General features: G+C 52.8%; 1 protein-coding gene across 1 annotated transcript; it reads right to left on the bottom strand.

Annotated features, from left to right (window-relative positions):
• Window positions 1-295: 295 nt before the first annotated feature.
• On the bottom strand, window positions 296-17,029 carry LOC104373665 (acyl-CoA dehydrogenase family member 11). The gene is made up of 14 exons (XM_086623629.1): window positions 16,730-17,029; window positions 13,031-13,263; window positions 12,293-12,392; window positions 11,277-11,394; window positions 10,299-10,441; window positions 10,048-10,197; window positions 9,407-9,501; window positions 9,032-9,131; window positions 8,257-8,397; window positions 7,355-7,447; window positions 6,841-6,948; window positions 1,029-1,200; window positions 716-782; window positions 296-422 (listed from the first exon to the last, which is right to left on the bottom strand). Exons 1-14 carry the CDS (start codon window positions 17,027-17,029, stop codon window positions 296-298), a joined length of 1,947 nt encoding a protein of 648 aa, XP_086479755.1.
• Between the last annotated feature and the right edge of the window lie 2,808 nt (window positions 17,030-19,837).

Below are 19,837 nucleotides of genomic sequence, written 5' to 3'. Positions count from 1 at the left end.
GGAAGACCATGTGGAGCATTGGAAAGCAAGAAGGTGAACAGGACAAAAAGGTGGTTTTCTGTATTTAATCGGCTTCAAATAACTTTCAGTTTGGTTTTTGGCTGCTTTTCTTTAGACAGAACACCAGCTGGCGCTTGAAGAGGTTTGGCCCCCGAGGGAATGTCGCCCCCGAAGGAATGTCCCCACCAAGACTGTAATTCTCGGCTGCCTGAGGACTTGGGGATTATGGTTTTTTGGATGGCGACCCACCTCCTTTTTTCCCTGGGGACTGGAGTTGCCGGCTGCCCCTGGCGAGTCAGAGCCGGCCGCCACGGGCCGGGCTGCCCTCGTACACCAGCGCGCCGTCCGCGAGCGCTTCCTCCGCCTCGTAGCTGCTGTTCTCGCACTCGGTGGCCACGGGGCACAGCTCCTGGTTGCACCACCTGAACGGAGAAGGCAAAGAGTTCGCCCGAGCCCCGGTAATGCGGATGGCGCTCGTTTCAACTTGAGGTCTGCCCAGTTTGGATCCCTCTCATCGAACGGAGGTTCCCAGTGGCAGGGAAGAGCCACGACCCTGACAGCAACCAACCCAGAATGCTGTTTGTCTCTACGATGACACGATACTTGGGGCTCACCACGGCGGGGGGTCAGATTGCTCAGAGGAGCAGAGCAAAGCCTGCCCCATTGCACAAGAAACCCTCTGCAAGGGTGAGGGCTCGAGGAGGTTTTTGCTCACCTTCGAGCAGCCGAGACGTCTGCGGAGGAAGCATCGGGCCGAGCTGCGTGTTCAATCAAAAGAGCTCCTGCGGAAGAGTAGGAGACGTGAGTGTTCCCGGGCTCTGGCCAAGACAAGGGCTTGTGAAAAGTGGGTGGTGGCTACTTCTCAGCAGCGCTTGCCGGGCTGAGCTGCCTCCCTCTGGGAGACGGTAGGGCTGAGCGTTCTTTAGAACTCCGCCCTTTGGCCGGAAGGTGTGAAACCAGGCTGTTCCAGGGCTGATCCCGAGCCCTGGCCTGGTCCGAAATCCATCGTTTCTGTCTTTCCCCACTACCTGCATAGATCCTCGCCAGGGTGTAGGAGAAGTCTCTTGCTGCCAGCTCCATGGTCACCGCCCCCTTTGGACCAGCCGCTTGCATGAACCGCGTGAGACTGCTGATGGCATCGCGCGTTCGCTTCGCGGCGGGTTCCAGTTGCGCAGTGCTCGAAGCCAGCTCCAGTTTTTTCTGCAAAGAAAACAATGACAGGAAAAATTCCAACGTATTTGCCTTCTGCAGGGAAACGAGGCTGTTGCAATCCTGAGCACGCTCAGCAGCTGCTAACAGAAAGCTTAAATGGAGGGGGCTGTAACTCGCCCAGCTGTAGGTGGAGCGGCCGGAGCACCGTGCAGCAGCGGGAAAGGGGACATCAGAGTCTTGACAAGGATGGAGAATTCCTGGGACCCAGACCCAGTGCGTTGGCTGTTTCCATGCTGGCTTTTCCAGCCACGCATGGGGACAAGATCACACCCTCAGTTCTTTCTAATTGCATACCTGTATCAGGTTCTAATTCTCCTGGTTTAACGTTTTTACTTCCACGAAGATGCTGGAGCTGTGTCCAGGCAGGACAATTCAGATTTAAAGGAGCTTTTCTCTTCAAGTCGTGTCAGTGGGAAAGGCCCCAGGAGCAGGGCTGCCTCTCTTCCGATGAGCATCAGGCCTTTACCTGCCTAAAAGCACCACCTAAAAGCTCTCCCTGGTCAAGCGAAGCTGCTGTTTCTCCAGGTCCCAAATATCCTGTGTGAGCACAAGCGATGCTCTGCCGAGGGAGTTAGAAAATAGCTGCTCTAACTAAAACAGTTGTTCTTTGGGCATGGCATTCGCATGGCTGCCTGGACGCAACCAGCAGAGGTGGCCTTTCGTCTGCGTTTCCCTTCTGAGTCCCTCTTAGGAGGGATGGAACGAGAAGAACATGTTCCTGTACAGAGCTGCCAGGCCGGGGTGGCCCTGCACGGAGCTGCCAGGCTGGGGTGGCCCTGCATGGAGGTGCCAGGCTGGGGTGGCCCTGCATGGTGGCCCTGCATGGAGGTGCCAGGCTGGGGTGGCCCTGCACAGAGGTGCCAGGCTGGGGTGACAGCTCGCTCCCCCTGAAGCCACACAGCACAGGAGCGGTCAGCTCTCACCCCCACGCCCGTCGCCAACCCCCAGCCTCTGCATCCCACCCAAGGAGGCTGCGACCGGCCACCCCAGGCACCCACCTGCGCTGCCGGCGTTTGGCACCGGCCCCGCCGCCATCTGCGGGCTGGGCAGGAGCCTGGTGTGCCGCAGTAACGCCTTTACGGAACTCGGAGCTGGCTCTGCAGTGGAACCGAGGGATTCCAATCGGAAGGAGGTGCTTTTCATTCATTAGTCTCCTTTGCAGGCTTTTGATGAAGCCAAACCTGTCAGTACCTGCTGCGCAGAGCTGATTTTTTACGGTTTGGAGGCTGTCAGGGCTCATGTGGTCACGCGGTTCCCCTCGCTAGCACGGAAAATCCAGCTCACTTGCACGGTGGGACTCTGGGCTGCACGAGCCGAACGCAGCTTTTTTTCCTGCAGGATGTCTGTGCCTGACACCTCCTGCCTCACCAGTGCCGTGTTTTCTGTTATCATGGAGTCATCAAACGGTTTGGGTTGGAAGGGACCTTCAAGACCATCTGGTTCCAGCCCCCCTGCCATGGGCAGGGACACCTTCCACTGCACCAGGTTGCCCAAAGCCCCATCCAACCTGGCCTTGAACACTTCCAGGGATGGGGCAGCCACAACTTCTCTGGGCAACCTGGTCCAGCACCTCACCACCCTCAGAGGGAAGAATTTCTTCCTTATCTCTAATCTAAATCTCCCCTCTTTCAGTTCAAAGCCATTGCCCCGTTTCCTGTCACTACACACCCTTGTCCAAAGCCCCTCTCCAGCTTTCTTGTAGTCCCTTTAGGTACTGGAAGATCTCCCCGCAGCCTTCTCTTCTCCAGGCTGAACAGCCCCAACTCTCTCAGCCTGTCTCCATAGCAGAGGTGCTCCAGCCCTTGGATCATCTCTGTGGCCTCCTCTAGACTCACTCCAACAGCTCCATGTCCTTCTAATGTTGGGGACCCCAGAGCTGAACACAGTATTCCAGGTGGGGTCTCAGGAGAGCAGAGCAGGGGGCAGAATCCCCCCCTTGCCCTGCTGCCCACGCTGCTCTGGATGCAGCCCAGGACACGGTTGGCTTTCTGGGCTGCCAGCGCACGGTGCCGGCTCACAGTGAGCTTAATACAAAACACGATCCTCCATGGAGGCCGTTCCGCGCTCTGGGCGAAGCGGCACAAACACCAGCAGCGTGCGTTGAAGCGGTCAGGGCCAGTGCCGAGGTAAAGTCCAAAGAACGCTCCGTGCCCACAGAATGCCAATAAGATGTTTCAAAAGTAGCTCGGAGCTGGTTGCTAGCAAGGGTCAAAGAGCCCAAAGGCACAAAGATGTTCCCAGCAGCTTGGGTGGGCGCCAGCGTCACCCGGGCCAAGCGCGGGGATGACATACGCGCTTCCGTGGTGCAAACAGCCACGTCCTGCGCTGCCTGGCTGCTGACGGTTTAAAGACCTGGGAATATGAATCTGGAATATGAAAGCACCATTTTAACATTTTAACCTTAGGAAAAAGAAAAAAGACATTGTATTCTTTCTGCTCTCCAATAATTTACACTTTTTTTTTTTTTCGGATTACGCTCATTCTTTTCCTAACCAAAAGCACTGAATCTTCTGGAAGATGTAGCTGGGTTTTTCCACGTCCTCCCCTGCATTTGGGAGTGAGACGCCGGAGAGCTGCTGCAGGGACGATGCTGGAGGCAGAGGCAGCTCCTGTTTTCTCCCCTGCATGTTACCTGCTCCAGTTCCCGTGGGGTGGCACTGGGGGGGGGCACTGGCACACGGCATCACTGTGCCAGGGGGACGGTTCTTGTCTGACTGAAACCATCAGAGAGCCAAGGAGCTTTGGAGCTCTGATGTTCCTGATTCCTTTGGTTTTTACTGAGGAATTTTAAGATGCCACTTGTTTGTTGGCTCTAACTAGCAACAAGCAAGTCTGTCAGAACGGTTTTTACTTAAAAAATAATCATGATTATTTAAAAATACAGCACCAGGGAGAACATCCCAAACAGGGCTGGAAGCACAAGTCTCTCGTTCGTGTTTCAAGCAGGCACGTAGTCTCGCTTCAATAACCTAGATTTATTTCCTGCTGTGTTAAAATTGTGGTTGTGGTGTGAAAAAACACTTACCACGTGTCTGAGATTGTGTGTTCGATTCGCAGCCAGAGTTCCAGCCCCGCACAGTCGCTCTGGCTGCTTAAGGCAGTTGATTCTGAGCTCTGCACCGGGACTGGCCTCCAGAAACACAACTGTGCTGCGACCAGTTTAACCCAACGTGACTGAATCACAATAAACAAGTAATTCCCTGGTGCTATTTTAGAGTCACTTTTCAGATTGTCATTGAATTCCAAAGTACGCCCCATGCTCTGGCTCAAAATTCCAGCTAATAAATTTTTAGTGTAACATGAAGCGACTGGCCCCGTGCAGGATCCACCTGAAACTCCCACCACGGCTGAGCTGGAATCCAGGGCTGCCTCTCCCCCTCCCTCTTCTCACCACTGCTCTCCCAAAACTTTGCAGACCGATTACCTCTGGACAGGGGGGGTTTGTAACAAACTTGCCTTTGTATCAAAACCCCAAAAAATTCAGCTTCCCATAATCACGTTGCACAAGGATGAGGAAGTTCTGTGTATTTCCCTTTTCCTGAGAATAATTACGACATTGGGTTCCTGCTCCTAGATCATAGCACCGTCAGCGCCGGGTGTCCCACCATCAGTAGCGGCGAGTGACACGGGATGGACGCAAAAGTAGGTGGCAGTGGGGGCGGAGGGGGGGTTACCCTGAGGTGTGACCTTCGGAGAACAAAGTGCTGTGCCCTACTAACGAAGTGGCATTGGGCACAAATCCTGCAAACTGAGATCCTAAACATTTCCTCACTAGACAGGAATGGGAAGGATGTTTCCAAATAAGCCAGACTCCCAGAGGCCAAAAGAATTGGGACACGTGGAGCTCCAAAAGAGGTTGTTTATCACCTTTGAGTGAAACCCTGATTCTGCTGTAGAAACTCAGCACATTCCTGCCCAGTGCCCATTCCTGCACTCTGCAGAAATACCTCCCGGTCTGCCTTTCCAGTGCCTGGCTGCCCGAGGCATAAGGGAAAAGCTTTCCGACACGTCCAGGTTCCATTTGGTGAGTATGATCTGTTATATCCACAATCAGTGCATCCACGCTGCGCTCCCAGCCCAGCCCCTTCCAGCCACTCCGTTGCCACGCTCCGTGGACACGGAGGCAGCCTCAGTGCGACGCAAACTGCAGACTTCCAAATCCTGGAATTGATGTGAAAGCCTTACTTTAAAGCCAGCGCTCACTGGCTCACCCTCCAGCCTCACATACGCCCTGATTTGTGGGAGTGCGAGAGCAGTGATGAGCTCGTTAATTCATAAATTAACGTGGTGTCACTGCTGGGTGGGCACCTGCTCGGAATCACGTCGCTGTGTTCTCTAATGCTGCTCTGATTATCCAGCCGTTAAGAAGATGAAGGGCCCCTCCCAGCTACACCAGTGAGGGGCTCCCAGGACTGCAGCTCGGCACCTTCGCGGGGTGTTCGTTCAAACGAGCAGGCCAGCTCCTCCCCAGGTTATTTTCGGAGCCTACCACCCGCTCCTTTCCTTCTCCACTCTGTTACCTTCAGTGTCAGGCTAAACTGCTTTTTATCACCAGCTGGACCAGCTGGTGCACTCAGTCCTGCTTACAAGCAGATTTGGGTTTCTCGTTTGGTAGTCAAATTGTCTGAGGTCTTTTTTCCCTTTTTCAAAAGCTGTATGAGGGGACGGCAAGAAGATGCTCGTCTCTAGGGGTCAGAGAGGTGCTGTGCACAGAATGCAGCCGAGCTGGGGGTTTGGCACGGAACACAAGTTGCCAGCTGCAGCCCCTGGTGAGAAGGAGCCCCACTCTTGCTCGCGTGCTTTTAACAGACCTACCCAGTTGTCAGTGGTGCAGGGAGTGCAGTGACCCAGACCTCTCCCTTCTCGTGGGGTCTGGATGAGAAAGTGAGGGCTACACGTGGTCAAATCCAGCACTCTGTATCTGTGCTAATGCAATCTGGATTGTTCTAGCTGGATTAGTAATCTAATCTCTGAGGGAATACCCTCTGATAGGCTCATCGTGCCTTGCAGGCTGGTTCCTCTCAGCCTTTACAGGACATATCAAGCTGATGCTCATGTACCTCCAAGAAATTCTGAGCTGCTTTGAGCTATTCGTGACTGCCTGTCATCTCAGCACCTTTACAAGAGCAGCCTGTAGGTAAAGCCAGAGAAGTGTAAATCTAAAGAGGCAGCAATGGAATTCCTCTGGCTCTTTCCATCTTTTCAGAGGGAATAAAAATAGAAAGCCATAATGCAGTAGGTAGCCCTACTGAAGGTTTAATATTCTGCAGTCTTGTGGTGTTTTTCCAGTTAAGAAACAAACCCATGACATTATTTTGGATTCAGGAAGGTGACTCACATTGGAAATACACTTCTGCTGGTACCTGTCGTGAGGAACTCTGACACTGCAAAACTCTTCACTGCTGAGATGAAAGTATCTGCAAGTTTTCTGCAGCACACAAGGGTCCCAAAGTGAGCGCTGCCTGCGTTCTGCTTTTGTAAGTGCTATTTAAAGAGCAGAATTGTAAGACACCTTCTGAACACTTGTCTGAAGCTTTGTTTGGCCACATTCCCTACCAGTCTCAGCGAGGAACATTAACACCAAATAAGGCTCAGCCAAGGTGGGCAAATCAGGCTGACCGGGCTCACCTGCACTGTGGAGAAGAACACAGCCATCACCTGTCTTTGACTCTTGGTGAGGGATCGCAGGACGTCAAGTGACAGGATATTTGTTGTTCCTTCCCATATGGACAGCACCTGTGGGGCAGAAGAGACCATGGAAGAGCACGAAGGAGCCCTTTGGAGTGACTGCAATAAAGGAAGGGGAACATGAGGAAACAAAGACACGGGGCAGAGCTAAGGGATATCAAGGAAATCCCCGGAGATGCCTTGCCTCACCACAAGTGGAAAGGAGCAGTGGGGATGAGAGCTGGGAGCGCAGCTCCGTTACTGAGCTAGGAAACAACCCCAGCACCACGAACAAGTCATGTCCCCTCCCCGGTGATGACTGGGCTCAGCAGGAAGGCAACAAGGAAAGAGCTGCTGTGCCTGGAGCGAGCCTGGGGAGGACTGTGTTTTCCCTTCAGCAGGGAATCATGGAGCACTGTGCACAGGACTAGGTGACGCACGGGAGCTGCTTCTGCTTCTCCTGCTGCTTTCTTACCAGAGCATCGCGGACTATGACTGGCAAGCCTGTATCCTCCATGTAACCTTGTCCTCCAAAACTCTCCATTGCCTCAATGACGACAGCAGAAGCCTGCAAAATGCAGAACTCATGATCATGTCAGATCATGACATGATCCACGTTGCACAAGGGGAAAGAGCGGCCAGAAACCTCTAACTTCACACAGCACTTCCTGCTGGGATGGGGCTGACTGGATCCTGCTGATTTGCTGAGGCAAGTTGCTCGTTATACGCAGGAGGCACAGCCCGGGGTACAAAGACTGAGCAACACTGAGAGAGGACCTGCAGGAGCAGTCAGACCTTGGGAGAAGATCCAGGGAGAGTCTGATCTCAATACAGTCCTCTCTAGGTAAGGACAGAGCTGGGGTTTGCTTGGTACATGGGAGTACGCATCTCTAGGCCAGGAGAGACTTTACTCACCTATGGTGTGTGAGCTTCTGGGTATTTAAGTTGAGGGCAATGAGAAGAGGGACAGACTCCTGAAGCTAAGGCTAATGCTAAGCCGTTAACACCTTCTCTTCTATTTATTCATAACTAGAGGAAAGATATTCCCTGGGGCTCAGTGCCCCACCTTGGTCTTGGGGCAGCCTCAGCAGCAATCCCCCGTGGCACGCGGAGTGCTTCACAGACAGTGCCAGCTCTGTTCAGATCAGACGGCTCATCAGTGGCCTTGAGAGCAAAGGGACAAGCCTCCTCCCCCCAAAGTCCAGCCTTGGTGCAGAGCAATAACTGCTGCAGGCCCTGCAGCTACAGATCCCTGCCAGTGCCCCCTGCTATCGCTGCCCTTCCTGTTGGCACTGTTCATCACTCTTCTTTCCAGCTGGGCGGTCGCTAACGTGCCACACAGCCCCACTCCGGGCTAATCAAACCAGTTGTTCTTACCTGCTTCCCAGTGTACAGTTTGGCCACTGGTATCAGCAGTCTCAGCAGAAGCTGGTCTTGCTCACTTGCCATGTCGGTTTCTACAAGTCCAAGCAGGCGAACGATCTCCATGAGCAGAAGAAACGCCCCTCGTGTCTGCACCTGCAAGCAGAGAAGCGGGCAGCTTGGCTGGCGAGGGTCTGTGGCTCCGGCTGATTCCAGCCTGGTCTGCTGAAGTGCCACCAGGCTCTCGAAGGGATGCACAATTCTCAGGCCTGGGCAAAATGCCAGCCCTGCCCGGAGAGACCCACAGCTTCAGAGACAAAGACCACTGACCAGCCGAGACACAAAGCCTGAAACATTCAAGGTTGTCTGGAGGTGCCTCTCCTGGATGCTGCAATCCAGTAGGAGGAAAGGGGCAGAGCCATTTCATCAGGCTGACTCACAGCCTTATCAAAGCCCCTGTCAGGCATCCAGGTCACAAATCCACATCCTTTCCAAAGGTGAGGGACACGAGACCACATATCTGATGGTCAAGCTCTGAGCACCAGCATCTGCAATGTCTTTGGCAGATTTCTTGCAGAGAAACTTACTTCCCTGGCAAGTTGTGATTTGGGCAGCATCAGGATATGGAGCTCTGTAGCCTCTGTGCATAATGATGTGCAGTGGGACTATATAGGATCTGGCCTTTCTTTCAGAGGTGGAGTTCTGGCCACAGGCTAAGAGATGCTGGAGCCTGAAATTATGTTTGACAGATGTTGACCGCTTTCCCTCTCCCTCACCTTGCAAGCCTTACCTCCATTCGGGCTATTGTCTGCATGTGTAGGGGATGGTCCTTGAGGAGCTTCCCAAAGGCAACCCGCCTACGGGCGTACTCCCTGCTCAGACTGATCATCCTAGAGAGAATACAGCCAGGGAAAGCAGTTAGACCAGCAACCTTCCACTGCTGAGCTTTCCCTTCCAGCCACCCCCACCGGAAGAACCCTGCTTAGCTGTAGCACACCAGCCTAGGTCACCCACCCCCAGGCCAACCTTCTCCAGCACTGCTGGCCTCCAGACCTGTGCCTGCGAAAGCATTAGATGTCAATCAGCTGCAATGCTGAGCATTGCAAAGTCCCTTTGTCCTGACAAGCTGCTCCTTCAGCTCTGGGGTGATCCATGCTGCCTTCACCTTCTCATGGAAGCTACTGCACCAATGATGTTGTGGATCCGACTTATGTTCAGCATGTTGGAGATGGACGCCACTCCACGACCCTCTGCAGAGATCTGAAAGCATCAAGGCACAAAGGCTGATGTCAGCTTCACACAGCCTTGGAAACGGATGCATATCTCAGTGAAAGTTGTGTCAACAGACAGATACAGGCTGTCCGCTCCGTCTGTCTGTCCTCAGGCACCACGAAGGTCCACTTGCTTTAAAATATGGATGTCTCATTTTAGCCAAGTCTGTGGCATGACCAGAGAGGTGGCTTTGGAGACTACGTCAGCATCATCAGTTCTGGTCCCTGCTGCTTGTTCCTGCCCGTGTGCTACACACAACTGTCCCTCAGCTGGGTCAGTGCAACTGGATTAGGGACACGACCAGCCTAAAATGACCTGTTTTGGTTTTCTCCCCTCCCGTCTTTTCCTGAGCTCTCCTCAGCTCTGTCCCACGCACAGCCCCGTTGGTGAAGCGTTCTGCGAAGTGAACAGCCGGCCTCAGAGGTGGAAGAGAGGAACTTTTCCAGTTTGTATCACTGCCGAAACCTCCGTGAGCGGCCTGCCGTGCCGTGCCGCGCCAGCCCAGGCCCAAGAGGAAGGTGAACCCTCACGTACTAGCTCTGCTGTAGCTCCATCTAGCCATAGCTCTGCCGTTGCCATCTGCCGCGTGCCCAACTTGTCTTTCAGCCTTTGCACCTGGATGCTGTTCAGCTTCCCCTCCTCGTCTCGAACCTTCAGGAAGAACAGGGACAGGCCGCTGGAACCCTGGGACCATTGAAAGGCATGCAAAGAGGATTTAATTCCAACGAAACAAGGAAGAAAAAGAATGCCTCTGCTCCTTCACCTGGTTCCACCATCAAACAGACCTCTTCTACTCGTCCTTCAGCATCTGCCACCCTGGCCAGGGTTAATGCCACATCAGAATCAGCAGCTGATGTAAACCATTTAAACCCATAGAGACGATATGTACCATCTGGCTGCTTCCTGGCCACTGTCTCGGTGCCGTTAGCTGTAAGAAAGGAGAAGATCATCTCGGCTTTCTGGGAACTTCTGTATCAATCAATGCTGATTTTCAGTTTAAGCAGCAGCTCTTTTAAGTCACTTCTTGCTGTCAGGACGGAGCATGGATTAGCTGCTAATCTCTTTCATTGGATAAGAGATGCAGCCAGAGTTAAGTACTAGAAAGGAAATACGCTCTGTTTAACTCTGAGCCTTTCCAGCAATTGCTCCAGACTAACGGCTGGTAACGGCACTGCTTTGTAAGCAGAAGGCACCATGGGGTATAATCCAATGCCTCCATTTCTTTAGGAACTACCATGGCCAAGAACAGCAAAGGCGCTATGGAATCGGGAGTCTGGCAGCCATGCACATCTTTCACTCCACAGCTGACCCCTTCACTTCTTCCACCAGGAAACCAACTGCAGCTTCATCAGATGCAGGTGACTCCCCTTCCACGTTTCTGTCTCCACAGTGAAGTTCCGAGGTTTCCTGGCCCATCACGCTATCACTAGCATTAGCCAAGGACTAAAAGTTGAAGGCCAAGAATGCTTTCTCAGTCACAGCTGGGATGGTTCTGACTGTCTTGCTCAAGGTTTAGATTATAGACATCAGTGTGTTATCTGAGCAAGGAGCACAGCTCTGCACCTGCCTGCGTGCATCAGTGGACAGAAGTTGGGCCTTTTGTTGGTTAAAATGCAGAGCTATACAGAGGATTTGGATGACCTCTGCTGAAGTTTCCTAAACCAGCTACCCGGCTTTATAAGTTCCCTACATCTTTCCTTTTCTCAGTTCTCACTAACACATCCTGCTGCTGCTGCAGTTGCTTCCCACCTCAGAACACGTACCAACATCAGAGCCTCCCCTGCGCTCAGTCATCCACTGGCCAGAGGTCCAGAACTTCTTGGGGTCCCGGGATGTCAGATGGTCAAAAGCATTTTTCAGAGATCCAGGAACACCCAGTGCCTGTTTCGGGGGAGGGAAAAGAAACTAAGATGATCCTAACTCAGTAGATGAAATTAGACAGTTGCCTTAAGTAGCACCGGTGTGTCCTAGGCTCAGAACCGACGGTGTGCCAGCAGCGGAGCGGGGCACTGGGCGTCCTGCACTGCAGTGCATCTGCACGTAGTGCTGAGCGGCTGTGAAGCTGCCCAGCTCCTATGCAGTGCTGTGCAGACAGAAGGTGCAGCCTTGAGTTGCAAAGGAAGGCTCTGAGCATCCCTACCCCCCTTGGATTTCTGCACTGCTAGACACCTGGAGCTTTCAAAACAGCACACGTGCCAGGGTATCAGCATTTGTTCATATATGCTGCATGTCAGCAGCACCCAAATTGCTGCAGAAAGAGGTAACTTATGCTTTAAAAAAAAAAAAATGAATTAAAAGCCCAAGGCTAGCTACTTAAGGGCTGGCTTTTCTCTGCATCCTACATAGCCACTGACATAGGGCGTTGCTAAGATGCAGAGCCAAATCTTCAGATTGGGAAAGTCTTGCTAGTTCAGTCAATTTACATCTGGCCCAATATATTTAACTGCTACTCCCCAAGAGGAACAGGAAAACGAGCTGTCTCGTAGTAAAAACCCACGGATCACCTTTCCAACTGCCTGCAGTGCCACAGGTTCCATGTGCAGCAAAGGCCTTGCTGTACACAGCGTTGGAAGTAACCGTAAAAGCCAGCCTGGGCACAAAGACTTTGTAACTGAAAGAGAAAGGCAGTGGGAGGTGGAGCTGAGTCACAGGGCAAGGAAGGGCCATGCCCAGAGCCAGATGGCAGATCAGTGCTCCTCCATCCTTGGCCAGTGCTCCAGCCTCTAACCAGCGCTGCCAGGACGTGGGCTGTGCCCTCAGAGACCAGCTGAGCTCATACCTCAATGACTTTGGCTGCCCCATCAGTCATGGCCAGTGGACAGTTGAAACCTCCAGAGGAGCTTGAAAATAAGTACAGTTTGACAGCCTGGTGCAGACGGCTGGGAAAGAGAACGAGTGAACACAGCAGGTTATGCAGCAGTTCGACAGCAGGAGGATAAAACATCTTGACTAGGAAGAGAGGAACAAAATCCAGCCGAAACAGGCGAGAATCAGACTGTGCGCTTCTGAGAGGGCAAAAACTGTTGCAGCAGGAAGAGAGGAAAGGAGCAGCGGAGTTTCTCAGTCCCAGAGGGAGTGCCAGCGCGAGGCTGGATGGAAGGCATCGCTTGCCAGCTGGTGCACATCAAGTGCAGTTCTTAAAAATAAGAACTGTGGGTCTGTCTCCAGAGGCTGGAATACAATGAAACTGCAAGTAAAATCCCCGATCTTTAGCTGTGGTACAACTAATGCGTGTAAAGCTGGAGCAGTGCAGGGACCTGCCAGGCCCCAGAATCAGGAAGGTGACATCAAAGAACATTATGATCAACTGTGGGCCATTAGTTAGGGCTTATCACTGCCCATGTGGAACATCACGGGGGACAGACACCGCTGTTCGGTACAGCAGCAGGTGTACTTTTGTCCACGCATCACCGGTTACCCGTTATACAACACGAAGTTCAGTCCTACAAGATGCTGAATATACCTTGCTGAGAATAACCAGGAAGGCACCAAGTCATTCCCACTCTCCCCCAGTTACCTCCAGTTGGAGTATCTTCTCTCATAGGCCTCAGCAATCAGCCCCTCCTCTGCCGCGATCTCTTTGATCCTCCTCCAGGCCGAGCAGGTGACAATGTGATCCACCCGCCGCCCCCAGGCATCGTACTGCCGAAACACAGGGGGGTTCAGCTCGCACTCCCGTCCCAGAGGTTGGATCTTGGTTAGCAGGCGGTTTCCAAAGCTCTCCAGCTCCTGATTCACCTCCTCGAGTACCTGTGAAGTGACAAGAAGAGCCCTTCAGCACACCCCTGGAGGGCAAGGAGCTTCATTCCTAGCTGGAAAGGCAAAGGACTGACCATATTGTCCTGTGGTGCTGGTGGTCTCTTGCCACTTGGCCCTTCCATGCATCCTGCAACGCAGGAGGACAGCTGGTCTCTTAGCCCCTGCTGGCACAGCTGTGCTCAGCTGTCGCTTTTTTTTTCCCAAAAAATCATTTTTTTGAGTTACTTTTGGCAGCGCCTCTGGATTTTACAAACGACAAAAGAGCTTTTGTATCAGGGCTGAGAATGACACAGGTGCACATGAGCTAGGTGGCTGGATGAGATGATCTCCAGAGGTCCTTCCAACCTCAGCCACTCCATGAACTACTGTCGAAGAAGCGTGCCAGGGGAAGAGCTGCCAAAACCAGAAAGCCTTCATCTGTACAGGAAAACTTCCCCTGGGCTCAGTAGTTACCTGCCTATCAGATTAGAAAAGGAGGGACAGAGAAATCGTTTTGAGCTTCAGCCTGGCACCCAAGGTGTCTGAATTCAAATTTCCACCCTGCAGCCACCTTCCTGAATGGCCCGGGATACGGATTCACGTGCCCTCGTTTCAGCCAGGCTTGGCTGACTCAGATGGAGTACTCTGTCCGTAGTTAATGGAGGGAAACGGGCAGCTGCAGAGGAGTGACTCATTCCCACTCTCTTAGATCCCTGTTTTAGGGTGACGGGAATTGCCTTCTGCAAGTGCTCTTTGCTGTCGGTGGCCAAAGCCTCGTGAAATTGCCTGGACTTAAATAACCTGACTTACAGATGATTACAGCCGGGCCAGGTGGACCAGCCTCTAGCACTGCTGGACCCTCGTTAGCATAGATACACCCAAGACTGTAATGAGGGTCACAGAACTGTTCTTTCACCAGAGGAATATTTTTTGCTGTTCTCTGCCCCCTCAAGAGATGCTGGTTTCCCCCTCAATATAACCATCAGGCAGGTGAATGCCGTAGTTGCTGTACCCAAAACGGTGCAATTATAAAACACGTTAATTTGCTGCTGCTGAAATACAAACACTGCGTCTCCCTCTCCCTGCTTCCTCCTGGATTGACTTTTCATTGAGCTACGTCCCGTATGATTGATTCTTTCATTGCTCAGCGTGTGGAATGAGGATCCGACACGCACTGCCCAGTCGCTGCTCTGGAAGTCTCCATCCTCAGACCGGCCGCTTTTCCTTCAGGAAAAAAACCACAAACGAAGCCAAAAACACGCACTGTCAACTGGTACAGCTCACGCTGTGCTCCCGTTCGCTCTCGGTGGAGCTCAGCTGGGATGGCTGTATGCCTCCAACGCTTCTCGTACCTCGACAACAACCTGAAGGTTGGTTTAGAGGCGCAACCTAAGAATCCAAGGTTCATGGACTTCACTGACCCCTGAAGCACGAGAACCTTTGAACTGTTTAGCTGGTTGTGTTTTGTGGGAAGAAAGAGGAAGATTTTACCAAACAGGCCTCTTGGTCAGCACACTGCAGTGAACTCAAACTACAACAGTCCCTTCACCTTATCCACATTTTCTCAAAAAAAACCCAAACCCAACTGCCAAGCTCATGCCCGGACCACACGTAGACTTAAAAACCACCGTGTTGCCCAAGTCAATGTGTTTATTTCCAAGGGAAAAGAACAAAACTGGAGGTCCTGCGTTTGTGACTGCTGAATGTAACACGCAGCTGCCCGGGCACTCCAAGAAACGTACACCAGGATATGGAGGGGGCATCTGTAAACCATCAGGACCAGGGCTGAAGCTGCTACCTGGCAGCATCTGCTGGGTGGTCTCATTCACCCGTATCTGTCCTAGGGATGAACATATTGGAAATGTGCAAATTATTGCACATTAAGAGTGCAAACAGAGGGTCCTTTATATTAAAGGACATATCTTCAGGGAGATCAAAGACCAATAGACACCTCTTCACAACGGTGCCCAGAAAAAGTGGGTGCTTTCATCTGTGTTCTCCAGAAATCACCTTCAAACAAAGAAAGAAATCTTTTGCTCCACTCCAGAAAAATTTCTGTGTTCACCACTGAAGACAGGTGAACAGTACAACAGGAACCAACCTCCAGTGTGATGTCTGCCTCAGTGGGACGCACAAAGCTTTATCTGTTGCTGCTCTCCTGGAGAGGAAGGTGTTGACAAGGAGAGCCAGCTCTCAGGCTGCAGGCAAGCGGGTGCTGCATGAAGCAGAGAGCAGACTGAGCTCTCTCAGCGGTGAGGCAACACTGCCCCGCCGGGACCAAGCACTGAAACGTACGGGAGATGCTGCTGATGCTCTGGTAGATTTTGCAGCTGCTTTGTCTCTTTGGGGAAGGAGTGGAGAGCAGCTCTCGGCCTTGGCGAAAGACAGCACTGACCCTTTTATTCTTCAGGAGATCTGAATCATGCTTCTTCCAAAGGTGCAGCTTAGGAGCAAGATCTTCATGGTTGCTCCAAGGCATCCTCCTTTCCCCAGTCTTCTCTTCTGGCAAGCAGGCCACAGTGGTGCTTAGGGAGGTCTCACTCGTGTCTTTGGTGATGGCTATGACAAAAGCCAGCTCCCAACGCTGCCACCGCACTCTTACTACCCCAGGTCTGCAAGGCCTCTCATAGAGCTGGAGAACAAAGAGTGGCAGGAGGAGCATCACTGAAAGCCGAGTTCTGCCCCTCTACTCACCCGTTGGCTTTACGGGTCATCACATTGCTTCTGCTGGAGTAAATCATAGAGAGGTGACACGTTCCGCTCTGTGAAATCTGGTCCTTGAAAAGTGGGAAACAGTTGTGGTCCTTGGGGTGATGGCAGAAGACAGGCAATGAGATCAGCCACCTCCTCCTGGGGGTTCCTGTAGGGCTGGACCTCACAGAACAGAGACCTCCAGCTCAGGGAACACACGACAGGGACCCCCACCTCTCTGCACCCCTGCAATCTGTAGAGACTTCCTGGTCTGAAAATTAACCCAGAAAAGCCCATGACCTGTGCTGAGAATAAGCAAACTTCCACGGGCCTTTGCATTCTCTTGAGCACCCAGCTGAGAACAGCCCTGTTCCTTCAGAAAGGAATTTCCTTAAAAGCCCCCCTTCCTCACGGGCGAGAAGTGGACTTGCACAGCAGAGTTTGGAAGCACTTCAGGTTTTTCCCCTTTCTCTGAAATTTCTTTCCCTGGATGACTGGACAACAAATGCCCACACTGACAATCCCAAAACACCACTCTTGTGGCAACACCCAGACCAGTCACGGGAGTCATCCAAGCCCTCTCTATTTCTCTTTACGTCCTGGCAGTATTTTTCACCCCTGCACTGATTCAAAGAAAGCAAGTTTTAAAGAATGTTGATAAATTCCTCCAAGTTAAACGCTCGAAGGCACAAAAAGGCTCAGAGAAATGTTCAACTCACAGCGTTAAACAGTGACCTAGCCAGAACTGGAGTGTGTACGCCCAGAAACACAAACATGCACACCAGACCTTGGGAGGAAGGTGCGTTTTCAAGTAACTCCGAAGCAAAGCATCTTCCAAATACTGGTTCCCAGTCTCGGGCTGCTCTTGAAAGAGGGTCTCTGTTTCTCTCCTTGCGAGAGGCATTTCCAGATCTCCCAATGCTTGTTTCTCCTGCGCGCCGACCTGTTGCCCCTGCCTTGCAGTTGTGTTGATTCCTTTACGACTCGGCAGTTGGCACCTCTCCCAGACGCGAGGCAGAAAGCGACCCGGCTGCCCCGGCTTCCAGGTAGCGCTGGATCTCCACCAAAGCAGGCGACAGGTAACCATGATCCTGCAAAGCCCTTCGGTGTGTCACACCAACAGCTCTCTCCTCCAGACCCTTCCGCGGTTGACGGCAGCACCAATCCTGTTTTGTTTTAATGTTGTGCAGTTACTACTGAAAAATCAATTATGTTTTCTCCCCGCCTTCGGGGAGGAGCTTTCCAGCAGCTGTTGTCAACTGAACTAGGGAAAAGGTCTTTGGAAAGAGATCAGGAAAAACACAAGTGCTCAGAAAACACTGTGTCCTTCCCTACCAGCCAGGCAAACCATCGTAACCAGCCAGACCAGCATTTCCAGAGCTGGGGGAGCCGGGTGGTTGTTGCTACCAGCATTCCCCTGAATTGCCTGGGATAATTAATGGGGTAGAGGTGAGAAGGTAGAAAATACATTTCCTCATCTGAAGGATGACAAAGTGCCTGGAAATGGGAAGAAACGGTTGAGGCAGGTTATTCTGTAAATAAGATAATGGTGGAACAGAGAATTCGTCCTCCTTGCCTGGGTTGTGACACTAGCTCCAAAACAATCTGGTTCTTCTGGAGTCCCTGATGCCTTTAATTTGAGCTGACATGATGTTCAAAGTGTCCCTTTCCCTAGGGAAGTACCGGAGTATTCTAACAATGTGTTTTCCAGCTGTGAGTAATTGAAAAGCTGCAACTGATTTAGGGTGACACGCTGCTAATAAAACCGCTATTTTACTTTAAAACAATTTCAAACAGGTACGAGCCCAAGCTGCCGACCGAACGTGACTTGGAGCCTCGAGAACGGGGTGAAACCCAGGGACATGTCCCAGCCCCAGCACGCACTGGGATCGCCTGGAGAGCAGCAGGGTCGGTGAAACAAAACTGCTCCGCTTCGCCTTCGCCTTCACCCGGCCTCGCAAGGCCGCGGGCGTTTCCAGTTCGAATGTCCCGGCACTGGTGCGATGGATCTCGGCGCTTTCTGCCGCGCCACGCCGCAGCACCCGCCGCCCCCGCGCCAACCGGGCGGAAAGCAGCGCCAGGAACACGCTGCCCCTGCCCCGGGGCGGCCGCAGTCCTCCCGCGGCGGGCACGGCACCGGGGGCTGGAGCCTCACACGCGGGGCTCCTGCCCACCCCCCGGGAACCCCCCGCCGCCGCCTCTCAGCGCTGCCGGGCGGCTGCCCACCTCCCGCAGCCCGCTCCGAGCCCTCCGGCCGGCTGCCGCGCCGCGCCGGCGGGCAGGGGGAGCCCGCGGGGCCGGGGCTGGCGGCGGGGGGGCGCGAACGGCGCGGCCCGGGCGGGAGGAGGCGGCGGCCGCGCCTCAGCGGGACCCTCCCGCACCCCGGGGGGCTCCCGCGCCTCAGCGGGACCCTCCGGCGCCTCGGACGGACCGTGCCGCGCCTCAGGAGGGCGGCGGGTGCCGCTGGGTGAGGGCCTGAGTTTCCACTCAAAAAAATAGAAGAAAAAAAAAAACCCAAACCCAACCCTTTTAAACCGATCCGAGCAGCCATGGCTGCGTCCTCAGAGGCACAAGGGCCGGTCGGGGAGTGGGGCTGCGGGGGCCAAGTCCCCGGGGAGGGACGGGGGTTCCCGGGCCTGCGGGAGGTTTGGTTCCCGCCGGTTGATACTGGTTTCCTGGCACTGGGATGAAGTGGGCGAGCGGCGGGGCTGTGGCAGCCAGGCACCTTCTTTCCTCTCTCGCAGCCCAGGTTCGACGCCGAGGAACGAAACAGCGGGGTCAGCGGAGATCAGCTCAGCCCAGGTGACGTTCCCTTCAATAAATCCACCATAAATCCGGCGTGTTGCGGAAAAGGTGTTTTCTTGTCTCTCTGGCTCGCTCAGATCAGCTTTATTTAGCTCATAACCTCGCGTCGGAGTCGTGCTTGTGTCCGCTTGAATTGCATTCCAGGCCTTAGCCAATCATCAGTGAAAAAAACCCCACCTTTCCTAAAATATGTAACACGTTAAAAATTTTGCAGGTGTGTGTTTGTTTAAATATGCTCGTGTAGCTGCAGTCTGTCCTCATTACTAAATGAGGGGCTAAATTTAGCGTAAAAGCTGTCAACGTGCTCCAGTCAACACGGCGTAAGGACCGCTGGCAAATGGAAATGAGGCTTCCATGGAAAAAAGCTGAAAAGGTACAAATGCAGAACGAGGTTACATCAACTGTTTCGATAAAAGTCGGCTGCTCGCTGCCTCGGGTCACGATTTAAATCAACCCTCCGTGCTCGTGCCGTTATTCTAATTGTTAATAGAAATATTGACTGGCTGCGGACAAGGCAGCGCTCCTCCGGGGACCTGTTTGTGGTGTTTCCTTTTGTTAACGTCGCCCCGTTAGCAGCTGTGGGGTGAGATCTCCCAGCGAGTCGTTTTCCAAACCAGTTAACGTGGGCCTTGTTAATTCCATCTAATGGAAGTTTTTAATCAAGATGTCACCAAAGTGCGAAACATGTAATGTCCACGTTGTTGCCTTTATCAATCAGCTTTCCATTCTCGTAAAAAGAAGATTTTCCTCTTCAATCCAGGCTTGTCTAACAGGGCCTGCTTTCATTGAAACAATGTGGACTTCTCTCTTTTTTTTTTTCTTTTTTTTTTTATTCCACCTTTCAAGGTGTCCCAGAAGAATCATTCCTTTATTCTGGCCAAGATTGATGTTAGCACATTTCCTCCTTACCCTTGCTAAAATACTGGCTGCTATTGGCAGACTTCCAGTTCTTTCACATTCCCCCTTCACCCTTTTTAATGGTTGTAGGGATTAATATTTGTGATTTTGAAGATGAGAAACGTGTTTTGAAGTGGCACCAGCTGACGCCAGGTACAGTTGTGGCCCTGAATTTCAAATAGTGTCGGGCGTT

The sequence above is a fragment of the Tauraco erythrolophus genome, chromosome 19 (genome assembly GCF_009769465.1).
Source record: "Tauraco erythrolophus isolate bTauEry1 chromosome 19, bTauEry1.pri, whole genome shotgun sequence".
Classification (NCBI taxonomy): domain Eukaryota; kingdom Metazoa; phylum Chordata; class Aves; order Musophagiformes; family Musophagidae; genus Tauraco; species Tauraco erythrolophus.
This window is presented reverse-complemented; position numbering and strand designations above follow the sequence as displayed.